This window comes from Scyliorhinus torazame, chromosome 6, assembly GCF_047496885.1.
Source record: "Scyliorhinus torazame isolate Kashiwa2021f chromosome 6, sScyTor2.1, whole genome shotgun sequence".
Taxonomy (NCBI): Eukaryota; Metazoa; Chordata; class Chondrichthyes; order Carcharhiniformes; family Scyliorhinidae; genus Scyliorhinus; species Scyliorhinus torazame.
In genome coordinates, this window is record NC_092712.1 from 84,958,859 (window position 1) to 84,985,504 (window position 26,646).

The following is a 26,646-nucleotide window of genomic DNA, read 5'->3' on the forward strand; positions in this document are numbered from 1 at the left end:
TTCTGTGAATCATGCTACAAAGTGTGCTTCTGTGATGCATGTTACAATGTTTGTTACAATGCAGTTTTTGTAAACGTACCAGTGGGAAAACTGGGAATTGTTATTTCTTGTTATTATGCCAATAAAGTTCTTGCCTTGCCTGTTTTAATGAATTTGAATGTTGACCTTTTGTCACTATTACTGTATACTTGTATTGTGAATGCACTCATGTGAATGTACTCATTTAAAAACTATTAAGGCAACATTAAAAATATATATCTTAAAATAGTTTTATTCAGAAAGGTTTTTCCATCATAAAAAAGGTAAAACAAAACAATAACATACACCATTGAAAAATAGTTCCCGAGCACAATGTTCACACCTATCCTCTACCCCGAAGAAGAAAGCACTCATCAGCGCTCTGGTCAAGTGCGACCTGTGGACCACCTTGAACTGGATCAAGCTGGGCCTAGTACAAGAGAGGGTGGAGTTGACCCTCCACTGAGCGTCACTCCACAGAGCCCCCCCCCCCCCCCCCCCCCCCCCAAATCAAAAACCAGACCCAGTTCACCTGCCCACTGTTTAACTCAATAATAATCGCTTATTGTCACAAGTAGGCTTCAATGAAGTTACTGTGAAAAGCCCCTAGTCACCACAGTCCGGCGCCTGTTTGGGAAGGCCGATCTGGGAATTGGACCCGTGCTGCTGGCCTTGTTCTGCATTACAAGCCAGCTGTTTAGCCCACTGTGCTAAATCAGCCCCTTCCAATGAATGAACACACACACACACACCACACACACACACCACACACAAACACACCACACACACACACACACACACCACACACACACACACACCACACACACCACACACACACACACACCACACACACACACACCACACACACACACACCACACACACACACACCCACACCCACACACCACACACACACCACACACACACACACCGGATCTCGCGAACCCACCACCCATCCATTGACTCTGTCTACACCTTCTGCTGTCATGGGAAAGTGGGCAGCATAATCAAAGGCCCCCCACCCCCCCCACCCCCCACCAGAATTATTCTTTTTTCCAACCTCTTCAATTGGGCAGGAGATACAAAAGTCTGAGAACACGTGCTAACTGATTTAAAAACACCTTCTTCCCGGCTGTTACCAGACTCCTGATGACCCTATGGACTGAACTGATATCTCCATGCATCTTCTCTATTGAGTAGCACTCAACTCCATATGCTTCACCCGATATCTATGTCTATGTATTTACATTGTGTATTTATTGTATGTCCAATGTTTTTCATGTATGGAACGATCTGTTCTAGACTGTATGCAGAATACTTTCATTGCACCTTGGTGCACATGACAATAAATCCAAAGCCAATCCAAGACACTACCCACAATTCCATGCGCTTTAACTTTACATAGCCCATTAGTCACTGCCTGACAATCCGAAAAAGACCCATTTATTCCAACTTAACCAGCTTTCTATTCATTTGTAGAACCATCGAATGCCTACAATGCCATTCAGCCCATCGAATCTGCATCAACCCTCCAAAAGAGCACCCAACCCTAGGCTCACTCCCACACCCTATCCCTGTAACCTCACCTAATCTGCACAATTTTGGACTGAGGGAATCCCACGCAGACACGGGGAGAATGTGCAAACACAGATAGTCACCAAAGGTCGGAATCAAACCCAGGTCCCTGGTGCTGTGAAGCTGCAGTGCTATCCACTGTGCCGTAGCCCTAAGGATAGTGGCTCAAGGCACTACCCACACACTCCCATGTGCTTTAACTTTACATAGTAATCTGCTATACAAGACCTTGTCGAAAGCCTTCGGAAAGTCTAAATAAACCGCATCCACCAATTCTCCCTGGTCAACTACTAGTTACATCAATTCTAGTAGATTTGTCAAGCATGATTTCCCTTCGTAAATCCATACTCACTTTGTTTGATTACACCACTGCTTTCCAAATGCTGTGTGCTGAAATCTTCAATAATGGACTTGAGCAACTTCTCTACTAACGTTACCAACGTTAGGCTCACTGGTCTATAGAATCCTGTTTTCTCTCTACCTACCATTTTAAATAGTGGGATCACTTTAGCTAGCCTCCAATCTGTAGAAACCATTCAAGTGTCCAAAGAGTTTTGGAAAATGACCACCAGTAGATCTACTATTTCTAGGGACACTTCTTTAAGTACTCTGGGATGAAGATCATCAGGCCTTGGAGATCTATCCATCTTAAATCCCATTATTTCCCCAAAACCATTTCTCTATTATTACTAATTTCCTTCATCTCCTCACAAAAATTTGTGCTACTCAGAATTTCTGGTACATTGCTTCTGTCTTCACAAAGGAAGACATGAATAAAGGATGAATTTAGTTTCTCAGCCATTTCTTTGTTCCCCGTTATGAATTCCCCTGTTTCTGACTAAGGGGCGTACATTAGTTGTTAATCAATCTTTTTCTCTTTACATACCTGCAGAGACATTACAGTCAGTTTTCATGTTCCCTGCTAGCTTACTTTCATATTGTACTTTCCCCTTCATAATCCCTTCGTCTGGCCCTGCTGAATTTTAAACTGTTTTCAATTCTCAGGTCTACTGCTTTTTCTTACTAATTTGTATTTTTCTTCTTTGAATCGAATACTATCCCTAATTACCTTGTAAGCCATGGTTTGGCCATAGTTCCCTTTCTACTCTAGCACCAAATGGGAATAAACAACTTTTGTAGTTCCCCTATTCGTTCCTTGAAAGCCTACCATTGCCTGTCCACTGTCCTTCCTTTCAGTAGTTTCCCAGTCCATCGTAACCAACTCATGCCTCATACCATCATAATTACCAATCCCAAAAATACAAAATACAAACTCCAAACCTGCCCAGAAACACCTCCCCGCCTCTTCCCCCCCCCCCCCCCAGCAAATCCCCATAATCACATGTTCTCACCCACAATACAAAAATCCTGCAATTATTAGATACAAAGCACCTAACAATTAGTTCGCCCCAGTCCATGCTTCTTTACAAACTCATCTACATCCTCTGGCGCTTCAAAGTAATAATCTCGCTCTTTAATTAAAAAAAAAATTTTTTTGGTGGATTTTTAACAATACAGCGCAGTACAGGCCCTTCGGCCCACGATGTTGCACCGAAACAAAAGCCATCTAACCTACACTATGCCATTATCATCCATATGTTTATCCAATAAACTTTTAAATGCCCTCAATGTTGGCGAGTTCACTACTGTAGCAGGTAGGGCATTCCACGGCCTCACTACTCTTTGCGTAAAGAACCTACCTCTGACCTATATTTATTACCCCTCAGTTTAAAGTTATGTCCCCTCGTGCCAGCCATATCCATCCGCGGGAGAAGGCTCTCACTGTCCACCCTATCCAACCCCCTGATCATTTTGTATGCCTCTATTAAGTCTCCTCTTAACCTTCTTCTCTCCAACGAAAACAACCTCAAGTCCATCAGCCTTTCCTCATAAGATTTTCCCTCCATACCAGGCAACATCCTGGTAAATCTCCTCTGCACCCGCTCCAAAGCCTCCACGTCCTTCCTATAATGCAGTGACCAGAACTGTACGCAATACTCCAAATGCGGCCGTACCAGAGTTCTGTACAGCTGCAACATGACCTCCCGACTCCGGAACTCAATCCCTCTACCAATAAAGGCCAACACTCCATAGGCCTTCTTCACAACCCTATCAACCTGGGTGGCAACTTTCAGGGATCTATGTACATGGACACCTAGATCCCTCTGCTCATCCACACTTTCAAGAACTTTACCATTAGCCAAATATTCCGCATTCCTGTTATTCCTTCCAAAGTGAATCACCTCACACTTCTCTACATTAAACTCCATTTGCCACCTCTCAGCCCAGCTCTGCAGCTTATCTATATCCCTCTGTCACCTGCTACATCCTTCCACACTATCGACAACACCACCGACTTTAGTATCGTCTGCAAATTTACTCACCCACCCTTCTGCAGCTTCCTCTAGGTCATTGATAAAAATGACAAACAGCAACGGCCCCAGAACAGATCCTTGTGGTACTCCACTTGTGACTGTACTCCATTCTGAACATTTCCCATCAACCACCACCCTCTGTCTTCTTTCAGCTAGCCAATTTCTGATCCACATCTCGAAATCACCCTCAATCCCCAGCCTCCGTATTTTTTGCAATAGCCTACCGTGGGGAACCTTATCAAACGCTTTGCTGAAATCCATATACACCACATCAACTGCTCTACCCTCGTCTACCTGTTCAGTCACCTTCTCAAAGAACTCAATAAGGTTTGTGAGGCATGACCTACCCTTCACAAAGCCATGCTGACTATCCCTGATCATATTATTCTTATCTAGATGATTATAAATCTTGTCTCTTATAATCCCCTCCAAGACTTTACCCACTACAGACGTGAGGCTCACCGGTCTATAGTTGCCGGGGTTGTCTCTGCTCCCCTTTTTGAACAAAGGGACCACATTTGCTGTCCTCCAGTCCTCTGGCACTATTCCTGTAGCCAATGATGACATAAAAATCAAAGCCAAAGGTCCAGCAATCTCTACCCTGGCCTCCCAGAGAATCCTAGGATAAATCCCATCAGGTCCCGGGGACTTATCTATTTTCAGCCTGTCCAGAATTGCCAACACCTCTTCCCTACGTACCTCAATGCCATCTATTCTATTAGCCTGGGGCTCAGCAGTCTCCTCCACAACATTATCTTTTTCCTGAGTGAATACTGACGAAAAATATTCATTTAGTATCTCGCCTATCTCTTCAGACGCCACACACAATTTCCCATCCCTGTCCTTGACTGGTCCTACTCTTTCCCTAGTCATTCGCTTATTCCTGACATACCTATAGAAAGCTTTTGGGTTTTCCTTGATCCTTCCTGCCAAATACTTCTCATGTCCCCTCCTTGCTCGTCTTAGCTCTCTCTTTAGATCCTTCCTCGCTACTTTGTAACTATCCATCGCCCCAACCGAAACTTCACACTTCATCTTCACATAGGCCTCCTTCTTCCTCTTAACAAGAGGTTCCACTTCCTTGGTAAACCACGGTTCCCTCGCTCGACGCCTTCCTCCCTGTCTGACCGGTACATACTTATCAAGAACACGCAGTAGCTGATCCTTGAACAAGCCCCACTTATCCAGTGTGCCCAACACTTGCAGCCTACTTCTCCACCTTATCCCCCCCCAAGTCACGTCTAATGGCATCATAATTGCCCTTCCCCCAGCTATAACTCTTGCCCTGCGGTGTATACTTATCCCTTTCCATCATTAACGTAAACGTCACCGAATTGTGGCCACTGTCCCCAAAGTGCTCTCCTACCTCCAAATCCAACACCTGGCCTGGTTCATTACCCAAAACCAAATCCAACGTGGCCTCGCCTCTTGTTGGCCTGTCAACATATTGTTTCAGGAAACCCTCCTGCACACACTGTACAAAAAACGACCCATCTATTGTACTCGAACTATATCTTTTCCAGTCAATATTTGGAAAGTTAAAGTCTCCCATAATAACTACCCTGTTACTTTCGCTCATATCCAGAATCATCTTCGCCATCCTTTCCTCTACATCCCTAGAACTATTAGGAGGCCTATAAAAAACTCCCAACAGGGTGACCTCTCCTTTCCTGTTTCTAACTTCAGCCCATACTACCTCGGAAGAAGAGTCCCCATCTAGCATCCTCTCCGCCACCGTAATACTGCTCTTGACTAGCAGCGCCACACCGCCCCCTCTTTTGCCTCCTTCTCGGAGCTTACTAAAACACCTAAACCCCGGAACCTGCAACATCCGTTCCTGTCCCTGCTCTATCCATGTCTCCGAAATGGCCACAACATCGAAGTCCCAGGTACCAACCCATGCTGCCAGTTCTCCTACCTTGTTTCGTATACTCCTGGCATTGAAGTAGACACACTTCAAACCACCTACCTGAACACTGGCCCCCTCCTGCGACGTCAAATCTGTGCTCCTGACTCTTTAAAAGTCACTCAAAAGACCAGCTGGGTATACCACACCAAATCGCACATTAGTTTTGTACTTGGCCCTGTTGAACACCTTCTGCCTTCAAGCCAGCTGCGCGCCCATGTCCCAACATATCCTGACGGCATGGTTCCCCCCATCTATAGTCCCGATGGTATTTCGCCCACCTCAGAACCTGTTCCTCACCTTGGTACCTGTGGAACCAGACGATGACCTCCGGTGGTGGGTCTCCAGATCGGGACTTCTGCCTTAGCAACTGATTGCCCGAGTCCACATATGATGGGGATGGCAAGCCCCCCATAATCATCATCCCAATCATCTTGGACATATAGTCTGTAGGACTTGGGCCCTCCGGCAGCCCAATGATTCTTACATTTTTCCATCGGGAGTGGTTTTCCAGATCGTCCACCTTGGCCTTGAACGCTTTATGCCCTTCAACCAACAACTCCATCTCCACCTCCAGGGAAACAATCCGGTCACTCTGGTTTCAGTGTCACCTCCATACCTTGCTCCTTTATCTTCTGATCCGTCTACTCCAAGGCCACACGGATGGGGGCTAGAGCTCCTTCCAACGCCTTCTTAAGGTCCTCAGAGAGTACCTGCAGCTGCTTCTTGAATTCATCCGCCAAGAACCTTGCCAGCATCTTGACCATCCACTGAGAGGAGTAGCAGGAGACTCTGATAGTCTCTCCACCATCGAGGATCGAGGGGCATCAGAGTCCGACAAAGATTCCTTGCCATCTGCTGCCTTGCATTATACTTGTTGGGTATTACTTTTATGTGGGGACCTTATCCCAAAAGGGCCAAAATCAAGGTACTGCGGCGGGAGCCACCACGTGTGCGACTGCTCACCTCAAAGCCGCCATCTGAAGTTATTACAAATATTTATAACCAGTGTAGAATTCAAAAAGTACATAAGAGCAGGATACTGCTACTCTAGTTTCAAATATTCATTACTGACGCACTGACCTGTTGGACAAGAAATTATATAAAGTTTGATTCAGCATCATTATAAAGAAACTTTAAAATGCTGTATAAACACAAATACATAAAGTCCTCAACTGCATCGATCATCCAATCACCAGGTTAGTTTAGGCTTTGGTAAATCTCAGTATGTTTTTCTCTATATTGAATGCACTCTATATTGTACATTGTAAAAGCATGATTTGGATAGGCGTGCCGAACAGACAGAATTAAATTGAAACTATTTCAGACCCGATTTAAACATAAATACTCTACTGCTAGTGCCACTGCCTAAAGATATTAAGGGTTGAGAACAGGCAGTAATGAGAAACAAATCCCAATTCTACCACTAGAAAGGGTACTGCAACATGTTTACTTACAAGTAATATTTTGGAGAAGCTCAACATTATGTGGTGTGATCGTAGAATTTACAGTGCAGAAGGAGGCCATTCGACCCATCGAGTCTGCACCGGCTCTTGGAAAGAGCACCCTACCCAAGGTCAACACCTCCACCCTATCCCCATAACCCAGTAACCCCACCCAACACTAAGGGCAATTTTGGACACTAAGGGCAATTTATCATGGCCAATCCACCTAACCTGCACATCTTTGGACTGTGGGAGGAAACCGGAGCACCCGGAGGAAACCCACGCACACACGGGGAGGATGTGCAGACTCCGCACAGACAGTGACCCAAGCCGGAATCGAACCTGGGACCCTGGAGCTGTGAAGCAATTGTGCTATCCACAATTCTACCGTGCTGCCCCATAATAATCGCTTATTGTCACAAGTAGGCTTCAGTGAAGTTACTGTGAAAAGCCCCTAGTCACCACATTCCGGTGCCTGTTCGGGGAGGCCGGTACGGGAATTGAACCTGTGCTGCTGGCATTGTTCTGCATTACAAGCCAGCTGTTTAGCCCACTGTGCTAAACCAGCCCCACCCACTGTGCTAACCAGCCCCACCCACTGTGCTAAACTAGCCCCACCCACTGTGCTAACCAGCCCCACCCACTGTGCTAAACCAGCCCCAGATTAAAAACAAAAGATAATTCAACAGACATCTAAATTACATCACTTACTTTATCAATTTTGTTTCCAACTAACATTTTCACAATATCATTCCTTGTGCAATATGTCTCCAGCTCACTCAGCCAATTTTCTAATTTTACAAAGGTCTCTCTTCTGGTCACGTCATACACTGAAAAAGAAGCATTTCCAAATTTATAAATGCAGATAGCTTAACCTTGGCGTCAAAGCAATATTAAAGTAGATGCGAATAGGACTGTATAGGTTTTGGTGTTTGATGGCTAGTCACTTTATGGGTAGAAATGTTATATCGCTAAGAAATTGTAATGCAATACTTCATTGTGTACATGCAATCAAAAAAAAGTTTTAATCATTTTACCTAGTATAACACCTTGTGCCCCTCGATAGTAACTGGGGGTCAAGGTCCTGAACCGTTCCTGGCCAGCAGTATCCTGAAATCAAAGAACAATGACATTTATTGAGAGGCAGTTGGGGGGGGAAGAGTTGTGTGGAAGTGAACCGCTCATAGTTTACTGTATTAGTATTCAGAAAGGTGTTCGACATCCAATTTTTTGTTAAGGGGATATGTGTAATCTTCATCTTTCACCCACAAAATTGAATTTGTATGAAATGATTGTCATCAATAAACTAGAAATAAAGTAATAAGTAAATACTTCTGAAATCATACATTATTAAAATTGCAGATCCAAATTAAGCCAGTAGGTAGATCACAAATAGTTAGCAGAACAGTTCTGGTAGTTAGAATTATTCATTACTGGGAAATTTATCAGAGATAGAAAATCAGTCTTGCTCACTCAATTTTTAAAAATAAAATCAAAATAGGTTTCATAATCTGATTTTTACTTGGATGAATTATGTCATGCTTGAACAGCTGTTCTCTATTCATCACCTTCGACATTCACTCTCTTCATAGAAGCACAGTAGAGCAGTGTGTGCCATGTACAAGACGCACTGCAGCAAATCGCCAAAGTTTTTGACAACATCTTCCAAAACGCATGATCTCTATCACCTAGAAGGACAACTAGATGCATGGGAATAGCACCAGCTGAAAGCTATTTGTTCAGTAGCTGGGTTAAAATCCTGGAAACTCTTTCTCCTCCTCCCCCCCCCCCCCCCCCCAACAGCACTGTGGATGTACCTATACCACTTGAGACTGCAGCGGTTCAACAAGGCAGCTCACCACCACCTTTGAGGGCAATTAGGGATGAGCAATTAAATGCTAGCCTAGCCAGCAATGCCCACTTCCCGTGAAAGAAAGATTAACCAGCAAGCCTGTTTCACCCTTGTAAATCTTCCTCGGAAGGAGTGCCAATTTTGAATGCCACTGTGCCAAACAGATGCATTCAAAAAAAAAAAAAACCAGGAAACTGCTGATAACAGCACCTAAAAACCCCTGAAAATCTGCACTGTATATTCTATGGGATGGATGCTCTGATTTGAAGACTAAGTGCTGACGCCGGCGTGGGAACAGTGCCGTTTTATGCCCGTAAAAATGGCGCAAAAGCTGCACTGATCATCCGTCTGGTGGGGGGTAGCAGGCACGCAGCGTAAAGCCCGCGGCTTTACATGCAGATACAGCCGGAGAATTGCCGGGTCCGTGGCCGTGCAGGTGCACGGCGGTGGCCTGCAGCGACCGTGCCCTGCAACATGGCACTGGCCGTGCGCGGACCCGGCCTACCAAATACTACCCCCCAGTAATCAGCCTCGCCACCCCCCCGGAACATCCCCCACCAGTTCCCCCAGCCCCTGCCAAAGAACCCCTGCCCGGGGAACGGCTCCCCCCTCCCACCCCGACTGTGACACCGCTGGACTCAATCCGCAGTCGCCACGCGAGTTCACGGAAAAAAAAAAGAACGTGTTCCATGCCGTCGGGAACTAAGCCCATTGAAATGAATGAAAATCGCTTATTGTCACAAGTAGGCTTCAAATGAAGTTACTGTGAAAAGCCCCTAGTCGCCACATTCCGGCGCCTGTTCGGGGAGGCTGGTACGGGAATTGAACCGTGCTGCTGGCCTGCCTTGGTCTGCTTTCAAAGCCAGCGAATTAGCCCTGTGCTAAACAGCCCCAGCTCCCCCAGCCCCTGCTGGGAGCGAAGCATCAGGGGAGGGCCTCAAATGACGTCCTGAGGCCACCCAGATGGCGTGCGGCATACTCCCAGGAGTATGCCGTTTGAGGGGGCGGAGCATTGCAAAAGTGGCCCCGCCCTGATTTTGGCACAAACGGGATCGTCGCGATTTCGGCATTGGCAACCGGAGAATCCCATCCTATGTCTAATACATTAGTCACGCAAAATCATTTAAGAATTGTGTTGAAATGGGAAATTATTCTGCATTCAGTGGCATGGTCTAAAATGGAGAAAAATGACAACAGAACTGATGTGGAAAGTTCTGGCCAGTAACATTAGATTAAGTACGAAAGTGTGCCTATGCCTCATCAACTGTGAAGTCACATTTATCATAGATAAAATCCAATAGTGTAAAGTCCAGTAGATTCCACTTGCTATGACTATGACAGCATGATGATTCCAACTTGCCAAATGCCGGAGGAGCAGCAAATCCCATTATTTGGCTATAAGCGCCCCCCTATGGCTAAATAGAGCAGTAGCCAAAGTCTTCAGATATTTTGGATAACAACCTTGAGAATTCTTAAAACTATTCCTGAAGATTAAATGTACCCAAATAGCCAGTAGCATAATTCTAAACATGCCAGACTTGAATGCCAGAATGATCTTACAAAATGAGCTGCATTGGTAAGACAATTTTAAAAAAATGATCTCATGGAATGCCAAGGAGATTAATCGCACAGTGAACGATCCAAAATTTTGTCTAAATCATCTAGAATGAAATGTGAAGTTATGCTAGTCCAAGAATTTTACTTGAAGGATAACAGAAGCAATTAAATTAAGCATGGGTAGTTCAGGTTTTCTGACTCCCTCAGTTCGGAGTGCAGAAGAGACCTGATAGTGATCCATATGTAACATAACTGATTCCAGAGCACAAAAAGATTTATAAACAATATGACATTCTTAGTAGCAGGGAAATCATTACAGCTAAGCTAATACATATGGCCCTAATTCTAAACAGTCCTCTCAACCTTCGAATTGAAATCGGCAACTCTATCCAGATTTAGCAACATTCATAGAATGCATGAATATTTGTGCAAATAGAAGGGTGAACACCACCCAATATGGTAACCCCATGGCTCTGAAAGATGACTTTCTTATATATATATATATATATATATATCATAAAAGATATCCTTGATGACTTTAAAAATCAAATCTATTCAAGTGCCTATTATCAACAACAGTTCAAAAGTCAAAGAACAATAAAGCACAGGAACAGGCCCTTTCCTTTGGCCCTCCAAGTCTGTACTGGTCATGATATTACCTTTGGTTAGAACCCTCGGCACTTCGAGTGCCATATCCCTCTGTACCCATTCTATCCATGTATTTGTCAAGATGACTTTTGAATGCCGTTATGTATCTGCTTCCACGACCTCCCCTGGCAGTGCGTTCCAGTCAGTCACCACCCTCTGTGTAAAAAAACCTGCCTTGCACATCTCCTCTAAATTTTGTCCCATGGGCCTTATACCTATGCCCCTAGTGGCTCACCCCTCCACCCTGGGAAAGAGTGCCTGCCCATCCACTCTATCCATGCCCCTCATAATCTTGTAGACCTCACCCTCCCTTGTTCTAATGAAAACAGTCAGAGTCTATTCAGCCTCTCCGCATAGCTAAAACCCTCCAGACCAGGCAACATCCTGGTAAACCTCCTCTGCATCTTCTCCAAAGCTTCCACATCCTTCTGGTAGCATGGCGACCAGAATTGTGCTCAATACTCCAAGTGCGGCCTTACCAAGGTTCTATACAACTGTAGCATGACATGTCAGTTTTTATTCTCGATGTCCCCTCCAATAAAGGCAAGCATTCCGTATGCTTTCTTGGCTACCTTGTCTACTTGTGTCGCCCCTTTCAAAGATCTGTGGACCTGTATGCCAGACCTCTCTGGCTTTCTATATTCCTAAGAGTTTTGCCATTTCCCTCTATGTTAGACCTACCAAAATGTATTACTTCATTTGTCTGGACTAAAAGCCATTTACCATTTCTTTGCCCAAGTCTCCAACCTATCTGTGTCCTGCTGTATCCTATGACAATCTGGCACTCCTCCACAACCTTGGTGTCATCTGCAAACTTACTAATCAAATAGATACATTTTCCTCCAAACCGTTTATGTATACTACAAACAGAGGCCCCAACACCGGTCCCTATGGAACACCACTAGTCACAATCTTCCATTCAGAAAAACACCCTTCTACTGCTACCCTCTGCCTCTGTGACTAAGCCAGTTCTGTGCCCATCTTGTTACCTCACCTCTGATCCCGTGTGACTTCACCTTTTGTACTAGTCTGCCATGAGGCACCTTGTCAAAGGCTTTACTGTAGTCCATGTAAACAACATTCACCGCCCTCCCCATATCAATCATCTTTATCACCTCCTCAAAAAACATGATCAAGTTAGTATGACCATCCCTTCACAAAACCATGCTGTCTATCGCTGATGAATCACTGTTTCCAAATGGGTATAAATCCTGTCCCTGAGAATTCTCTCCAATAATTTACCTACTACCGACATGAGGCTCACTGGCCTATAGTTTCCAGGATTATCCCTGCTACCTTTCTTAAAGAGTGGTACCACATTCTCCAGTCCTCTGGCATCGCACCTGTAGCCAATGAGGATACAAAGATGTCAGTCAAGGCCCAAGCGTTTTCCTCCCTTGCTTCCCTCAGTATACTGGGGTAAATCCCATCTGGCCCAGGAGACAAAGAACAAAGAAATGTACAGCACAGGAACAGGCCCTTCAGCCCTCCAAGCCCGTGCCAACCATGCTGCCCGACTAAACTACAATCTTCTACACTTCCTGGGTCCGTATCCCTCTATTCCCATCCTATTCATGTATTTGTCAAGATGCCCCTTAAATGTCACTATCGTCCCTGCTTCCACCACCTCCTCCGGTAGAGAGTTCCAGGCACCCACTACCCTCTGCGTAAAAAACTTGCCTCGTACATCTACTCTAAACCTTGCCCCTCTCACCTTAAACCTATGCCCCCTAGTAATTGACCCCTCTACCCTGGGGAAAAGCCTCTGACTATCCACTCTGTCTATGCCCCTCATAATTTTGGAGACCTCCATCAGGTCTCCCCTCAACCTCCTTCGTTCCAGTGAGAACAAACGGAGTTTATTCAACCGCTCCTCATAGCTAATGCTCTCCATACCAGGCAACATTCTGGTAAATCTCTTCTGCACCCTCTCTAAAGCCTCCACATCCTTCTGGTAGTGTGGCGACCAGAATTGAACACTATACTCCAAGTGTGGCCTAACTAAGGTTCTATACAGCTGCAACATGACTTGCCAATTCTTATACTCAATGCCCCGGCCAATGAAGGCAAGCATGCCGTATGCCTTCTTGACTACCTTCTCCACCTGTGTTGCCCCTTTCAATGACCTGTGGACCTGTACTCCTAGATCTCTTTGACTTTCAATACTCTTGAGGGTTCTACCATTCACTGTATATTCCCTACCTGCATTAGACCTTCCAAAATGCATTACCTCACATTTGTCCGGATTAAACTCCATCTGCCATCTCTCCGCCCAAGTCTCCAAACAATCTAAATCCTGCTGTATCCTCTGACAGTCCTCATCGCTATCCGCAATTCCACCAACCTTTGTGTCGTCTGCAAACTTACTAATCAGACCAGTTACATTTTCCTCCAAATCATTTATATATACTACAAACAGCAAAGGTCCCAGCACTGATCCCTGTGGAACACCACTGGTCACACCCCTCCAATTAGAAAAGCATCCTTCCATTGCTACTCTCTGCCTTCTATGACCTAGCCAGTTCTGTATCCACCTTGCCAGCTCCCCCCGATCCCGTGTGACTTCACCTTTTGTACTAGTCTACCATGAGGGACCTTGTCAAAGGCCTTACTGAAGTCCATATAGACAACATCCACTGCCCTACCTGCACCATCATCTTAGTGACCTCCTCGAAAAATTCTATCATGTTAGTGAGACACGACCTCCCCTTCACAAAACTATGCTGCCTCTCACTAATACGTCTATTTGCTTCCAAATGGGAGTAGATCCTGTCTCGAAGAATTCTCTCCAGTAATTTCCCTACCACTGAAGTAAGGCTCACTGGCCTGTAGTTCCCTGGATTATCCTTGCTACCCTTCTTAAACAGAGGAACAACATTGGCTATTCTCCAGTCCTGCGGGACATCCCCTGAAGACAGTGAGGATCCAAAGATTTCTGTCAAGGCCTCAACAATTTTCTCTTCAGCCTCCTTCAGTATTCTGGGGTAGATCCCATCAAGCCCTGGGGACTTATCTACCTTAATATTTTTTAAGATACCCAACAGCTCGTCTTTTTGGATCTCAATGTGACCCAGGCTGTCTACACACCCTTCTCCAGAATCAACATCTACCAATTTCTTCTCTTTGGTGAATACTGATGCAAAGTATTCATTTAGTACCGCGCCCATTTCCTCTGGCTCCACACATAGATTCCCTTGCCTATCCTTCAGTGGGCCAACCCTTTCCCTGGCTACCCTCTTGCTTTTTATGTACGTGTAATCTACCTAAATGTCTTTTAAAATACCCAATACTTCCTCCTTTTTGATGTTAACATGACCCAGACTATCCACACATGCCACCCAAGAATCATCTTCCACAAAGTCCTTTTCTTTGGTGAACACTGATGCAAAGTACCTCGCCTATTTCCTCTGGCTCAACACAGGCTCCCCCCACTGTCCTGGTCCAATCCTTTCCCTGGCCACCCTCTTGCTTTTTAGATATGAATAAAAACAACTTTGGGATTCACCTTAATCCACTTACCAAAGACTTCTCAGGACTCCTCGCCCTTCTAATTTCCCGCTTAAGTACCTTCCTACTTTCTTTATACTCCTCAAGGGTTTCAACTATCCACACCCAACAGAACTCTGCAAACCAAAGATTTAACAAGCACTGATTTCGACACAAGTTCATTGTTTCAATCGTCACTTCTGGATGTTGTCTTAGTTGAAACAAATCAAATTTATTTGGATGATTCAAATTGTAGGGAATTTTCTCAATATATCTTACCTGGCAAGCATGTTTTTGTATTTTAGATTAGTTTTACACCATTCGTGAAGAGACCTACCATTTTAGCTTTCACACACAGTTGAAAGCCCTGGTGTCACTGAGCCCCTCCAGCTGACCTGCATCCAGGCCTGTTCCGGATCCTATTCAGGAGGCACCCTAGAGCACTGGGAGTTAAATGTTGGGTTTGCAATAATTTTCCCTGCTCAGGTATCACTCATTTGGCGCAATGAACAGATACAGATGGTAATCAGTTAGCATCCATTGGATATAATTACTGTCAGCAGGATTCCCAGCTCAATACATGTTTTAAAATCAACTGGGGCAGAGAAAGAATTTAATTGGGGATTTATAATCTCAAACCTCAATTTGAGGCGACTGCAGGAGACAAGCCAAAATAAAAAATGTAGCCACTTTGTATTGAAAAATTTTCTTCCACTCTCACTTATATTCATTAGCAACCTCCCTTACATCAAAGCATTGTTTAATTAACTAAATTTTGCTTGTGCAGGAGCACTGCTGTTCATTGCAAATGCTGCACAATTCAAAGTGGTCTAGAAGATGAAAAATATTCCTCATAATGGTTGGCACAGTTCGATCCTTTGTGCTCTTCATAAACATAGAAGGGCAGTAAAAAAATATATCGACATGCTAATGGCAAGTTAATCAAGAAGGGTTGGACTACTAAGAAATGAACAAACCAGCTACAATGTAGGCTGATGGAATAGGAGTGAAATAAATAATTTGCCTCTGATTTGCAGATTTAATGAATACTAAAAATGAAACTACCCAAACACCAGGTAGACAAACCATCAGATCGTAATAGTTTACAAACAAATTGACTGGAACAATCATAAACCTTAATGAGTTGATAAATACGTGAACCACCAGCTGGCAGGATGACCCCCCCACCCCCCCCCCCACCCCACCGCAATTTACTTCATAGTACTCTAAATTTAATACCATTTAGAACTATAGCCCAATCTGCTTCAAGATAGTCTGCATTCTCAAAGAGTATTATTTAAGGATCAAAGCAATTTATTTGGTGCTTAGCCATGATACTGCATAAAATAGGACTAAGTTTGCACCAGTATTTTTTTGCTACCTGAGCCACTTTTCCAAAACATATTCTAGTGCTTGCTTCTCATATTATTTAATATTTCGCTTTTAAAAAAAAGAAATCTCAGGACGTTGGCATCACCCACAAGACCAGCATTTATTCCAGCCCCTCGACCCCCCCCCCACCTCCTCCTCCCCACCCCCCAAATGCCCGTGGGGTGGTGTTAGTGAGCTTTTGTTTTAGAGGAGCTGCAGTCAGTCAATGTGGTCATCATACAATGCTGTTATGTGACAGTTTCGAGCAACAACGTAAGAAAGATCATACATGCTCACGGTAAAACAATGTACAACAGTTCCATTTCAACCAGATGATGAGAGGGAAGGACATTGATGAAGCAGCTGAAGTGAGGTCACAGTCTTGAGAAACTCCTGCAGCGAGGTCTGGGCTTGCAACGCTGCGTGCCAGGCAGGATTTCAGCCACTTCAGAGGTTTCGCCAGATCCTCACAAACTTGTTTTACTGGGGCTTCTTGATATTCTATTTATTTTAATGCAAGGAGTGTGACAAACAAGTTGAGGGCACAAATTAGAACATTTGGGAGGGGGGGGGGGGGGAATATGATATCACTGCTGTCATTGAGACATAGTTGACATACGGGCAGAATTGGCAACTCAATATTTCAGGATATAGGATCTTCAGGCGAGAAGGGGGGGGTAGTGTCACAATTTTAGGGAATCAATTACAGCAGTAAGGAGGGACAGTATCTCAGGAGGCTCTTCAAATGAAGCTGTATGGGTAGAACTTAAAAACCAAAAAGCAATTGCAGGGAGTGTTCAATAGGCCCCGCAACAGTCCGGGAAAAATAGAAGAGTTGATATGTAGGCAAACTTCAGAGAAGTGTAAAAGCAATAGGGTAGTGATAATAGGTGATTCCAACTTCCCCAACATTAACTGGGGTAATCATAATGTGAAAGGTTTGGAGGAAGCAGAATCCTTAAAATAATAATAATAATCACTTATTCTCGCAAGTAGGCTTCACTTAAGTTACTGTTAAAAGCCCATAGTCACCACATTCCGGCGCCTGTTCGGGGAGGCCGTTATGGGAATTGGACTCGTGCTGCTGACCGTGTTCTGCATTACAAGCCAGCTGTTTAGCCCACTGTGCTAAACCAGCCCCTGCATCCAGGGGGTCCTTTTAAGCCAGTACGTAGAAGCACCTAAAATAGAGGGAGCTTAATTATAGGTAACAAAGCCAGGCAAGTGGATTAAGTATCAGTGAATCATAGAATCCCTACCATGCAGGAAGTCATTCGGCCCAGCAGGCCTGCACCTGCCCCCTACCGAGGCCCAACCCACACCCCATCCCTATAACCCCATCTAGGGGTAATCTACCTAACGTGCCATCTTTGGACTGTGGGAGGAAACCGGAGCACCCGGAAGAAACCCATGCAGACATGGGAAAAATGTGCAAACTCCAAACAGTCACCGGAGGTCTGGATCGGACCCGGGTCCCTGACACGGAGGCAGCAGTGCTAACTACTGTGCCACTGTCCCGCCCACAGTGGGCGAGCATTTTGCTGAAATCAAAGTTCTAAATTGAGGGAAGGCTGATTTTAAATAAGATCAGCTTTGATTTGGCCAGAGTGGACTGGGAGCAGACACGTTTAGGTAAATCTGCGACAGAACAGTGGGATGCATTAGAGAAGGAAATAGCGGGAGTCCAGAGCCAACTTGTTCCAATCAAGAAAAAGGGTGGGACCAACAAATCCAGTGAACCCTAGATATCAAGGGATATACAGCATTGGATAAGGAGAAAAGAGGAGGTTTGTGGCAGATAGAAGGCACAAAACAGCAGAAGCTCCAGAGGCATATAGAGCGGATAAGAGGGAACTTAAAAATGAAATTAGGTGAGCAAAAAGGATGAAACGATACTGGCAGGTAAAATAAAGGATCCTATGTTGCTTTACAAGTACATTAAGGGTAAAAGGATAAAGGATAACTAAGGGAAGAGTAGGTCGCATTAAGGACAACAGTGGTAATTTGTGTGTGGAGCCAGAGGACCTAGGTAGGATTCTTGTTTACTTGTGAAATGGCCAGTGTGGGTACAGAAATCAGGAAGGACTGTGATAAAATTAAAGAAATTAACAGAGATAGTTATGAGTGGGCTCCAGAACCAGATAAAATGTATCCCATGCTGATTGAGGCAAGGGAGGAAATAGCAAGGGCACTGGCAATAATTATCAATTCTTCTCTGACCACAGGAGAGGTAGCGGCGGACTGGAGGATAGCCAATGTGGTACCATTATTCAAGATGGGAGGAAGGGATAAACCAAGAAACTACATGCCTATCAATCTATTGGAAGCAATTCTGAGACACAGAATTAGTTGCATTTGAAGAGGCGGGATTAATCAAGAACAGCCAGCATGGTTTTGTTAAGGGGAGATCATGTCTGACCAACTTGATTGAATTTATTGAAGAGGTAGCAGGTGTGTAGATGAGGGCAATGCATTTGACAGCAAAACTTTTGACAAGGTCCCATCATGGGAACTGAACTGATGGCAAAATGGAGCCAATGAGATCCCACGGAAATTTGGCAAATTCCAATTTGCTGAATTTCCAATTTCCAGAATTAGCTGAATGGCAGGGTGATGGTCAACGGTGTTTTCCCGCCTGTGTCTAGTGAGGCCCTACAGGGATCAGTGTTGGGGCCCTTACTGTTTGTGGTTTATCTAAATGATTTAGACATGAAAGAAGGATGTTTGATGTAGGGGAGGCTGTGGCGCACTGGTATTGACACCTTACCAGTGATCCACAGACCCAGAGTCATACCCAGGGGACTTGGGTTCTGATCCCGCCATGCCAGATGGTGAAATTGGAATCCAATTTTTTTTTAAATCTGGAAAGTCTAACAATTACCATGAAACCATTGTAGTAAAAACCCATCTGGTTCGGTAATGCCCTTTAAGGAAGGAAATTTGTCTTTCTGGCCTGCATGTGACTTCAGATCTACAGCAATTTGGTTGACTCTTAAATGCCCTCCAGGCTCAGGGATGGGCTATAAATGCTGGCCTAGCCAGCAATTTAAAATTTGTGGGTGGTAAATAGTGAGGAGGATAGCCTGACATTAGACGGTAAATTAGGCAAATGGAATTCAATCCGGCTAAGTGCGAGATGATGTACTTGGGCAGGACAAACAAGACAAGGGAATACATGAGAAACGGCAAGCCCCTGGGAAGCACTGGGATGGTGTACATGCATACTGGTCCCTTAAGGTAGCAGGGCAGGTGGATAGAGTGGTTAAGGCGGCATATGGTATATTTGCCTTTTATTAGAGTTAAATACTTAATTTCACCATCTGGCATGGCAGGATTAGAACCCGAGTCCCCAGGGTATGACTCTGGGTCTCTGGATCACTAGTCCAGCGACAATGCCAGTGTGCCACAGCCTCCCCTACATCAAACCTCCTACTTTCATGTCTAAATCATTTAGATAAACCACAAACAGCAAGGGCCCCAACACTTATCCCTGTAGGACCTCACTAGACACAGGCATAGAGTTTTTAAGAATAGGGAGGTTATGCTGGAACAGTATAAAAGTTGGTTAGGTCCCAGCTAGAATAATGTGTACAGTTCTGGAATCCACATTAAAGGAGGATTGTGATCGCACAGGAAAGGCTGCAGATGAGATTTACCAGGATGTTGCCTGGCCTGGAGAGCTTTAGCTATGATGAGTGATTGGATAGACTGGGGTTGTTTTCCTTGGAGCAGAGGAGACCGAGGAGGGACATGATTGTGATGTATAAAATTAGGAGGGGCTTAGACAGAGTAGACAGGAAGAAACCTTTCCCCTTGATGGTGGGATCAATGACCTGGGGGCATAAATTTAAGGGAAGGGGCAGGAGTTTTAGAGGGGATGCAAGGAAAATCTTTTTCACCCACAGGGCAGTGGAAGTCTGTAATTCACTGCCTGAAAGGGTGATGGAGGCAGAGACTCTCATAACATTTAGGAAGTATTTAGATGTGTATTTGCAATGCCAAGGAATGGGCCAAGTGCTGGAAAATGCATTAGAATAGTTAGGTGGTTGTTTTTGATCAGCGCAGGTGCGATGGGCCAAAGGGCCTTTTCTGTGCTGTAGGCCTCTTTGACTTGATACCACACTTGGTTAAATGCCTTGATGTCAAAGGCAGGCACTCTTGCTTCGGCTCTGGAATTCAGCTCATGGATGAATCCCAAACCAAACAAACATCGGCGAGCAAATAACTATTAATTTTAAAAGCTTCAACCTTTGTGGCAGAAAATTCCAATATCTAATCAGAATCCACTCAACCTCACCCGCTGTATGGAAAACAAAAGAAATTCCCTTCATAGATAGTACAGGAGGAGAATTCTATCTCGGTGAATCTACACTGAAAATTACCCATTTTCTGTGGTAGCCTGCCTACAATTGGACACCAAACATTGCACACAATCACGGACCAACAAAAGTCTTGTATAAATTACTTCCTTAATTTTGATTGAACTTACTCACATGAGCTACAGTAGTAGGACACCCTGGTGCAGTACTGAGTGTGCTGCATTATTTGAACGAGCAATTAAACAGAAGCCCAGTCTGTCCTCTCATTAGAATATAAAAGATTCAGTTGCGCTATTTGAAGGTCAGGGAAGTTCTTGCCATGTTCAGCTCAACATTTATCCCTTAATTAATATCACTTGAAATAATTCTGATTATTTGGTCACTGTCACACTGCTATTTGGGAGACCTAAATTAACTGCTGCGTTTTCCTACATTGCAACAGTGACTAGCTTCAAAGGAAATACTACACTGACTGCATATTTCTTTCTAAATATTATTTTTAAGAGCAAGAGAAGGACCAGGAATCACTGCCGAGATCTCTGTTCTTTCACAAGTAGCCAACTCCAGAAGATTTTTTTTGTACATTATGTTTTGCATTGCTACCTTACCGATGGTTGGTGAGATACTCCAAGCAAGAAATGTGAAAATGAAATGAAAAATGAAATGAAAATTGCGTATTGTCACAAGAAGGCTTCAAATGAAGGTACTGTGAAAAGCCCCTAGTCGCCACATTCTGGCACCTGTTCGGGGAGGCTGGTACGGGAATTGAACCGTGCTGCTTTAAAAGCTAGCACTTTAACCCTGTGCTAAACCAGCCCCTAATGTGAATGGTCAAGAAACGTGAAAGGTAAAACGGGCACCAGACGTGCATCATTATCTACCAAAATTAAATACCAAGATGGAACACAAGATATCCTCAGATACTTAAGCAGTTCATGTCTAAATACAGCATGAACAAGCAATGTCCAGGCTTGGGCTGACAAGTGGCAAATAACATTGGCAGCACACAACTGCCAGGCAATGACCACCTTCAACAAGAGAGGCTAGGTATCCTGCAGCAAGTAACTCACCTCCTGACCACCCAAACTCTGTCCACAAACTACAAAGCACAAATCAGGAATGTGATGGAATACTCTCCACTTGCCTGGATTAGTGCAGCTCCAAAAACACAAGCAGCTTGATGTCATTCAGGACAAAGCAGACCACTTGATTGGCATCCCTTCCACAACAAAGCAGACCCCTTAATTGGCATCCCTTCCACAAACATCAACTCCCTTGACCACTGATGAGCACTGGAAGCAGCGAGTACCATCTACAAGATGCACTGCAGGAACTCACCAAAGGATCCAACAGCACCTTTCAAAACCATAACTGCTACCATCTAGAAGGACAAGGGCAGCAGACTGACGTGAACACCACCTGGAAGCTCCCTCCCCCCACCCACCCAAGTCACTCACCATCCTTACTTGGAAATATATTGCCGCTCCATCACTGTTGCTGGCTAAAAATCCTCAAACTCCCTCCTTAACAGGACTGTGGACATATCTGCATGCAGGGACTGCAGCGGTTCAAGAAGGCATGTCACTACCATCTTCGAAAGGACAATTGGGGATGGCCGATAAATGTTGGCCTAATCAGTGATGCCCACACCCGTAGCACAGTAGGTAGCACTGTTGCTTCACATCGCCAGGGCCCCGGGTTCGATTCCCGGCTTGGGCCACTGTCTAAGTGGAGGTTGCATGTGACTGCGTGACTTTCCTCCGGGTGCTCCGGTTTCCTCCCACAAAGTCTTGAAAGACGTGCTTGTTAGTGAATTGGACATTCTGAATTCTCTGTGTGTACCCAATCAGGCGCCAGTGAATTTTCATAGTAAGTTCATTGCAATGTTAATGTAAGCCTACTGGTGACACAAATAAAGATTATTATTAAACGGATTTTAAAAATGTTCAGCTTTCTAATGAACACCAAGCTTAGATTGTGAATAGGATCCATCGAAGCATGATACAAGTTTTAAAGCATAAACAAAAACAAGTTGGACAGGGAAAATATTAAGATTTAGAAGTTGTAAGCAACAGAATGAGAGCAAAGGCAAATTCTAATAAGCAACACGATTATTTTATTACATGATAATCACAAATTAAAGATAAATTCTAATCAAGCGGGCAGCACGGTGGCACAGTGGTTAGCACTGCGGCCTCACGGCGCCGAGGTCCCAGGTTCGATCCCGGCTCTGGGTCACTGTCCGTGTGGAGTTTGCACATTCTTCCCATGTTTGCGTGGGTTTCGCCCCCACAAGCCAAAGATGTGCAAGTTGGGTGGATTGGCCATGCTAAATTGCCCCTTAATTGGAAAAAATGAATTGGGTACTCTAAAATTTAAAAACAATTCTAATCAAGTAGTCAAAAATCAAATAGAATATGATTTTCTGTGAAACTGATTTTTCCTGTTCATCTGAAGTTTCAATATGTTGCCATGGTATCAAGCTTATTCAATATTTAAATATCACACATGTACGAGCCAAATTTTTCCAACCATTCCCGCTGGCAGGATCTTCTGGTCCTGCCAGTGGCAAACACACGCACACATACACCACGGAGACTGCAAACAACAGGAAAACCCGTTGTCGCTGTCGCCGGCCAATGGCAGGTTGCCCCCACCACTGCAAAACATGCTGCAATGTGGGCAGAAAATCCGGCCCATAATGTTGAATCGAGTTTTTTAAAAATAACCAAATCAGGGCACAAAATTATGAAAATGACTTCCATTTTCAGGAGATTTTTATTTAATGAATTCTAGATCAGACAACATGGTGTCTCAAATCCCTTTTTCACCTCAAGACTATTTTTTAAACAGATATTGCATTGTGAAGACACAGAAAACTCTTCAGCAACTGGTTTTCAGGGTCATTATTAACTACAACTGATATACATCTCTTTAGATGCCATTAAAGAGTCCATTATTATGCATGACATGTTTAATTTCAATATTCAGGTGAGCAGTTTTTGATGTTAGCGGGAATATAAATATTTTATAACAATGAACATGGAACTTGAACAGTACTGTAACGGCATAAATGATTTCCATTTCTTGCTTTTAAAAATTTTGCAGGAGATAGATCAACGGTGGCAGAGTGGTTAGCACTGTTGCCTCACAGCACCAGGGACCCGGGTTCAATTCCAGCCTTGGCTGACTGTGTGGAGTTTGCACTTTCTCCCAGTGTCTGCGAGGGTTTCCTCTGGGTGCTCCGGTTACCTCCCACAGTCCAAAGATGTGCAAGTTGGGAAGATTAGCCATGATAAAATTGCCCCCTAGTGTCTAGGGATGTACAGGTTAGGTGGGGTTGAACCCAAGTCCCTGGTGCTGTGGGGCAGCAGTGCTTACCACCATTGATCTATCTGCTGCAAAATTTTGAAAAGCAAGAAATGGTGGGGATAGGATAGGGGGAGTGGGCCTGGATGGGATGCACTTTCAGAGGGTCGGTGCAGATGTGATGGGCCAAATGGCCTCCTTCTGCATTGCAGAGATTCGAACTACCATTTTTTTTTGCATTCATGGCATATAGCGTTTACAGATGTGAACTTTTGCTGCTGAACACAAATAATTTTGTATGGGCTTGTCTAACTCAATAAAGACATCAGCAAAAGCTCAAGACAAGAAAAAGATACAATTTGTGCCAAAAAAGCTTCACGAATTATAGAAAATTGCGGTTTCAGTTGATTAAGCTTAAAAGTTCAAGTTTACATACAGACGTGATTTCAGACTTCACAACAGACCACATTGAGCATTAAAATTCTTTACAGTTTAGCATGCAAAGTTCACAGCTGAACTAGGTTGATCCTGGCTTAAGGGTAAAGTATTAGTGGAACAATATGCTAAATAGTCAATATCTTCAAAACTTTGGGGAAGGGGAAAATTGGCAGAAAAAGAGGAAAACCAATCATGCATTCTGCTTCACATTTAGCCACAGTTATATCCAACAAAATAAAACTTCAGAATGCTGATCTTTCTGTGCTGTATGTACAGACAAAACATTTCTTGGGAGAGGAAAAATTAATTAGTGTCATGTCAAACCGTGGCAACCTTATCCTCTGGCGATCAATTAAATTGAAAAACATGCTCTGTCACAATGGAAGAATGAATGGAAATGAGTGCCAAATGTTAAACCACTGTCCTCCCTGATTCTGCAGTGGTGAATTCAGGTCACAATTTTCTGGTGAGCTTAAATACAGCAAGCAATTTGCAAGAGGTGCAACCAACATCTGATACAGATGGAGCCGGGATTGTGCCCACTTTTGTGAACCAGTTTTTATAAATAAATAAACTGGCATTATCTCCATGAAATGTGGAAGTTCCTGTTGACATTCCTACTAGTGATAAACGCTCATTTTCAAATCTTCATACTTCGGCAACCTTTAATCACAATTCCAAATGCACCAAAAATATTTCAAACTGGGAAAAACCATAAAGTGTGTGAAGTTAACTTCAGTTTCTAATAGCAAGTGTTGGATTATTTTAAATCTTGTCTATATTATTACTCATCAATTTTAAATATATGTACGGTTGCAATTTATAGTTTATAAGAAGAATTGCCCTGGGAGGGCATTGTCTGAAAAGGGCTTTTGCAATCTGCCCAATCAATTTGCGCTAGTATTTATGCTTAAATGTTAAACTTTTAGTAGAGATTTATTTTTGGGATCAGCTCCTGCACCAAAAGAGATTTTAATTGCATCCTCAATATTCCAGTATATAACTTACCAATCAGTATACTGTACTCTTTGCAAAAGGCACAAGACCTTTAACATAGCTGGACAGATATAAGCTTTGTATTTATAAGAAATGCACAATCTAACAAGCTTCAATTTTGAGTCAGTTCTTACTCATGCTTCTGAATCATCAGCTCCCCATTCCATCCATTTTACCAGTTTGTAGTCATCCAAGATGTGAAATCGAGTCAACTGTATGATCAGAACAGTGTGCCCTTTTTCCCCTTTCTATAGGTGTTCTGCCAGAGTGCTTAAGTCATGCTTCAACAGCTCCCTGTTGGATGACCAGATTCTTGTTTCACGTTACAAATCAAATTGCCATGTTCTTGGAGAATAACCACAAGAAGGGACTTTTGCCAATTCATCCTACGAGAAGTAGCCAAGATAGTTATTAGAGGCAATATTCCATCTCCAGAAAAAAATTGAAAGCCTTGGCCTCCCAAAAAAATTCTGGAGAAAAGGACTAAAACAGCTGGAGTCATCAAGAGTTCATATTACTGAATTACAGGCTCAGATGAAGTGGATGCTCTCCTGACTATACAGGGTATCCATTCAGTTCACAATATTAATTATTGTGAGCACATAGACAAGGTAAAATACTTTCTGACACATGTATTCTGTAAAAAAATCCGAGCTGGGCTACTTTCCCCTGATGCACCATTAGGTTGATCAAGCTACGACTGAATCCAAGGCAATCTCTCTGGAATTTTAGTAATTCAATTTTGATCTAGGGTAATCTATATCAGGTGTAACAATAGTCATAACTTGTTTTTAAGTAATTTGAAAGATGCCAACTGATATTTGTTGAACACTTTTTTTCACTGGACAAAGTTTAATAGACTTAATGTAGACAGGGAAAGCCCCAGATCCAGAAATATTCTCCATGGTTTATGGTTAAGTGTTTGCTCCTGAACTGGCTGATGTACTTGTAAGTAGTGATCCAAAATAGCAGCACTAGTAATATTTGACCTTAGTGGATGAGCAATAGGGGCAACCCCAGTTCATAGATGTTGCTCAGTCAGGAATTCCCATTTGATAATAATGTTAAATGCCATTTTCATGTAGGTAATCCCCAAGTAGATTTCTAATGATCAATTCTCATTATATATTGTTCAGAATTGGAAGGATGTTGTAAAAGCCAATGACAGATGCACACTAAATAAGCACTGGAAGAATGCTGAAGGATCAGAAAACAAGACACTCACTTTAAAAAAAACCTCAAGTTCCTGCAACTTGGTGGTTACTCAAACGTCAATTTCAGTTTCTAATAGCAACTGCTGGATTATTTTAAATCATGCCCACATTGTTATTTATCAATTTTAAATATATACAA

At 43.7% G+C, this 26,646-nt stretch overlaps 1 protein-coding gene across 1 annotated transcript in view; it reads right to left on the reverse strand.

Moving 5' to 3' along the window:
- The window catches only part of rab18a (RAB18A, member RAS oncogene family), an 81,265-nt gene that overhangs the window by 5,980 nt on the left and 48,639 nt on the right, over nucleotides 1-26,646 (reverse strand). The window contains exons 4-5 of the mRNA XM_072508400.1: nucleotides 8,355-8,427; nucleotides 8,029-8,147 (exon numbers count right to left, since the gene is read on the reverse strand). Coding sequence (XP_072364501.1) covers nucleotides 8,029-8,147; nucleotides 8,355-8,427 — 192 coding nt within the window. The remainder of the gene's footprint in view (nucleotides 1-8,028; nucleotides 8,148-8,354; nucleotides 8,428-26,646) is intronic.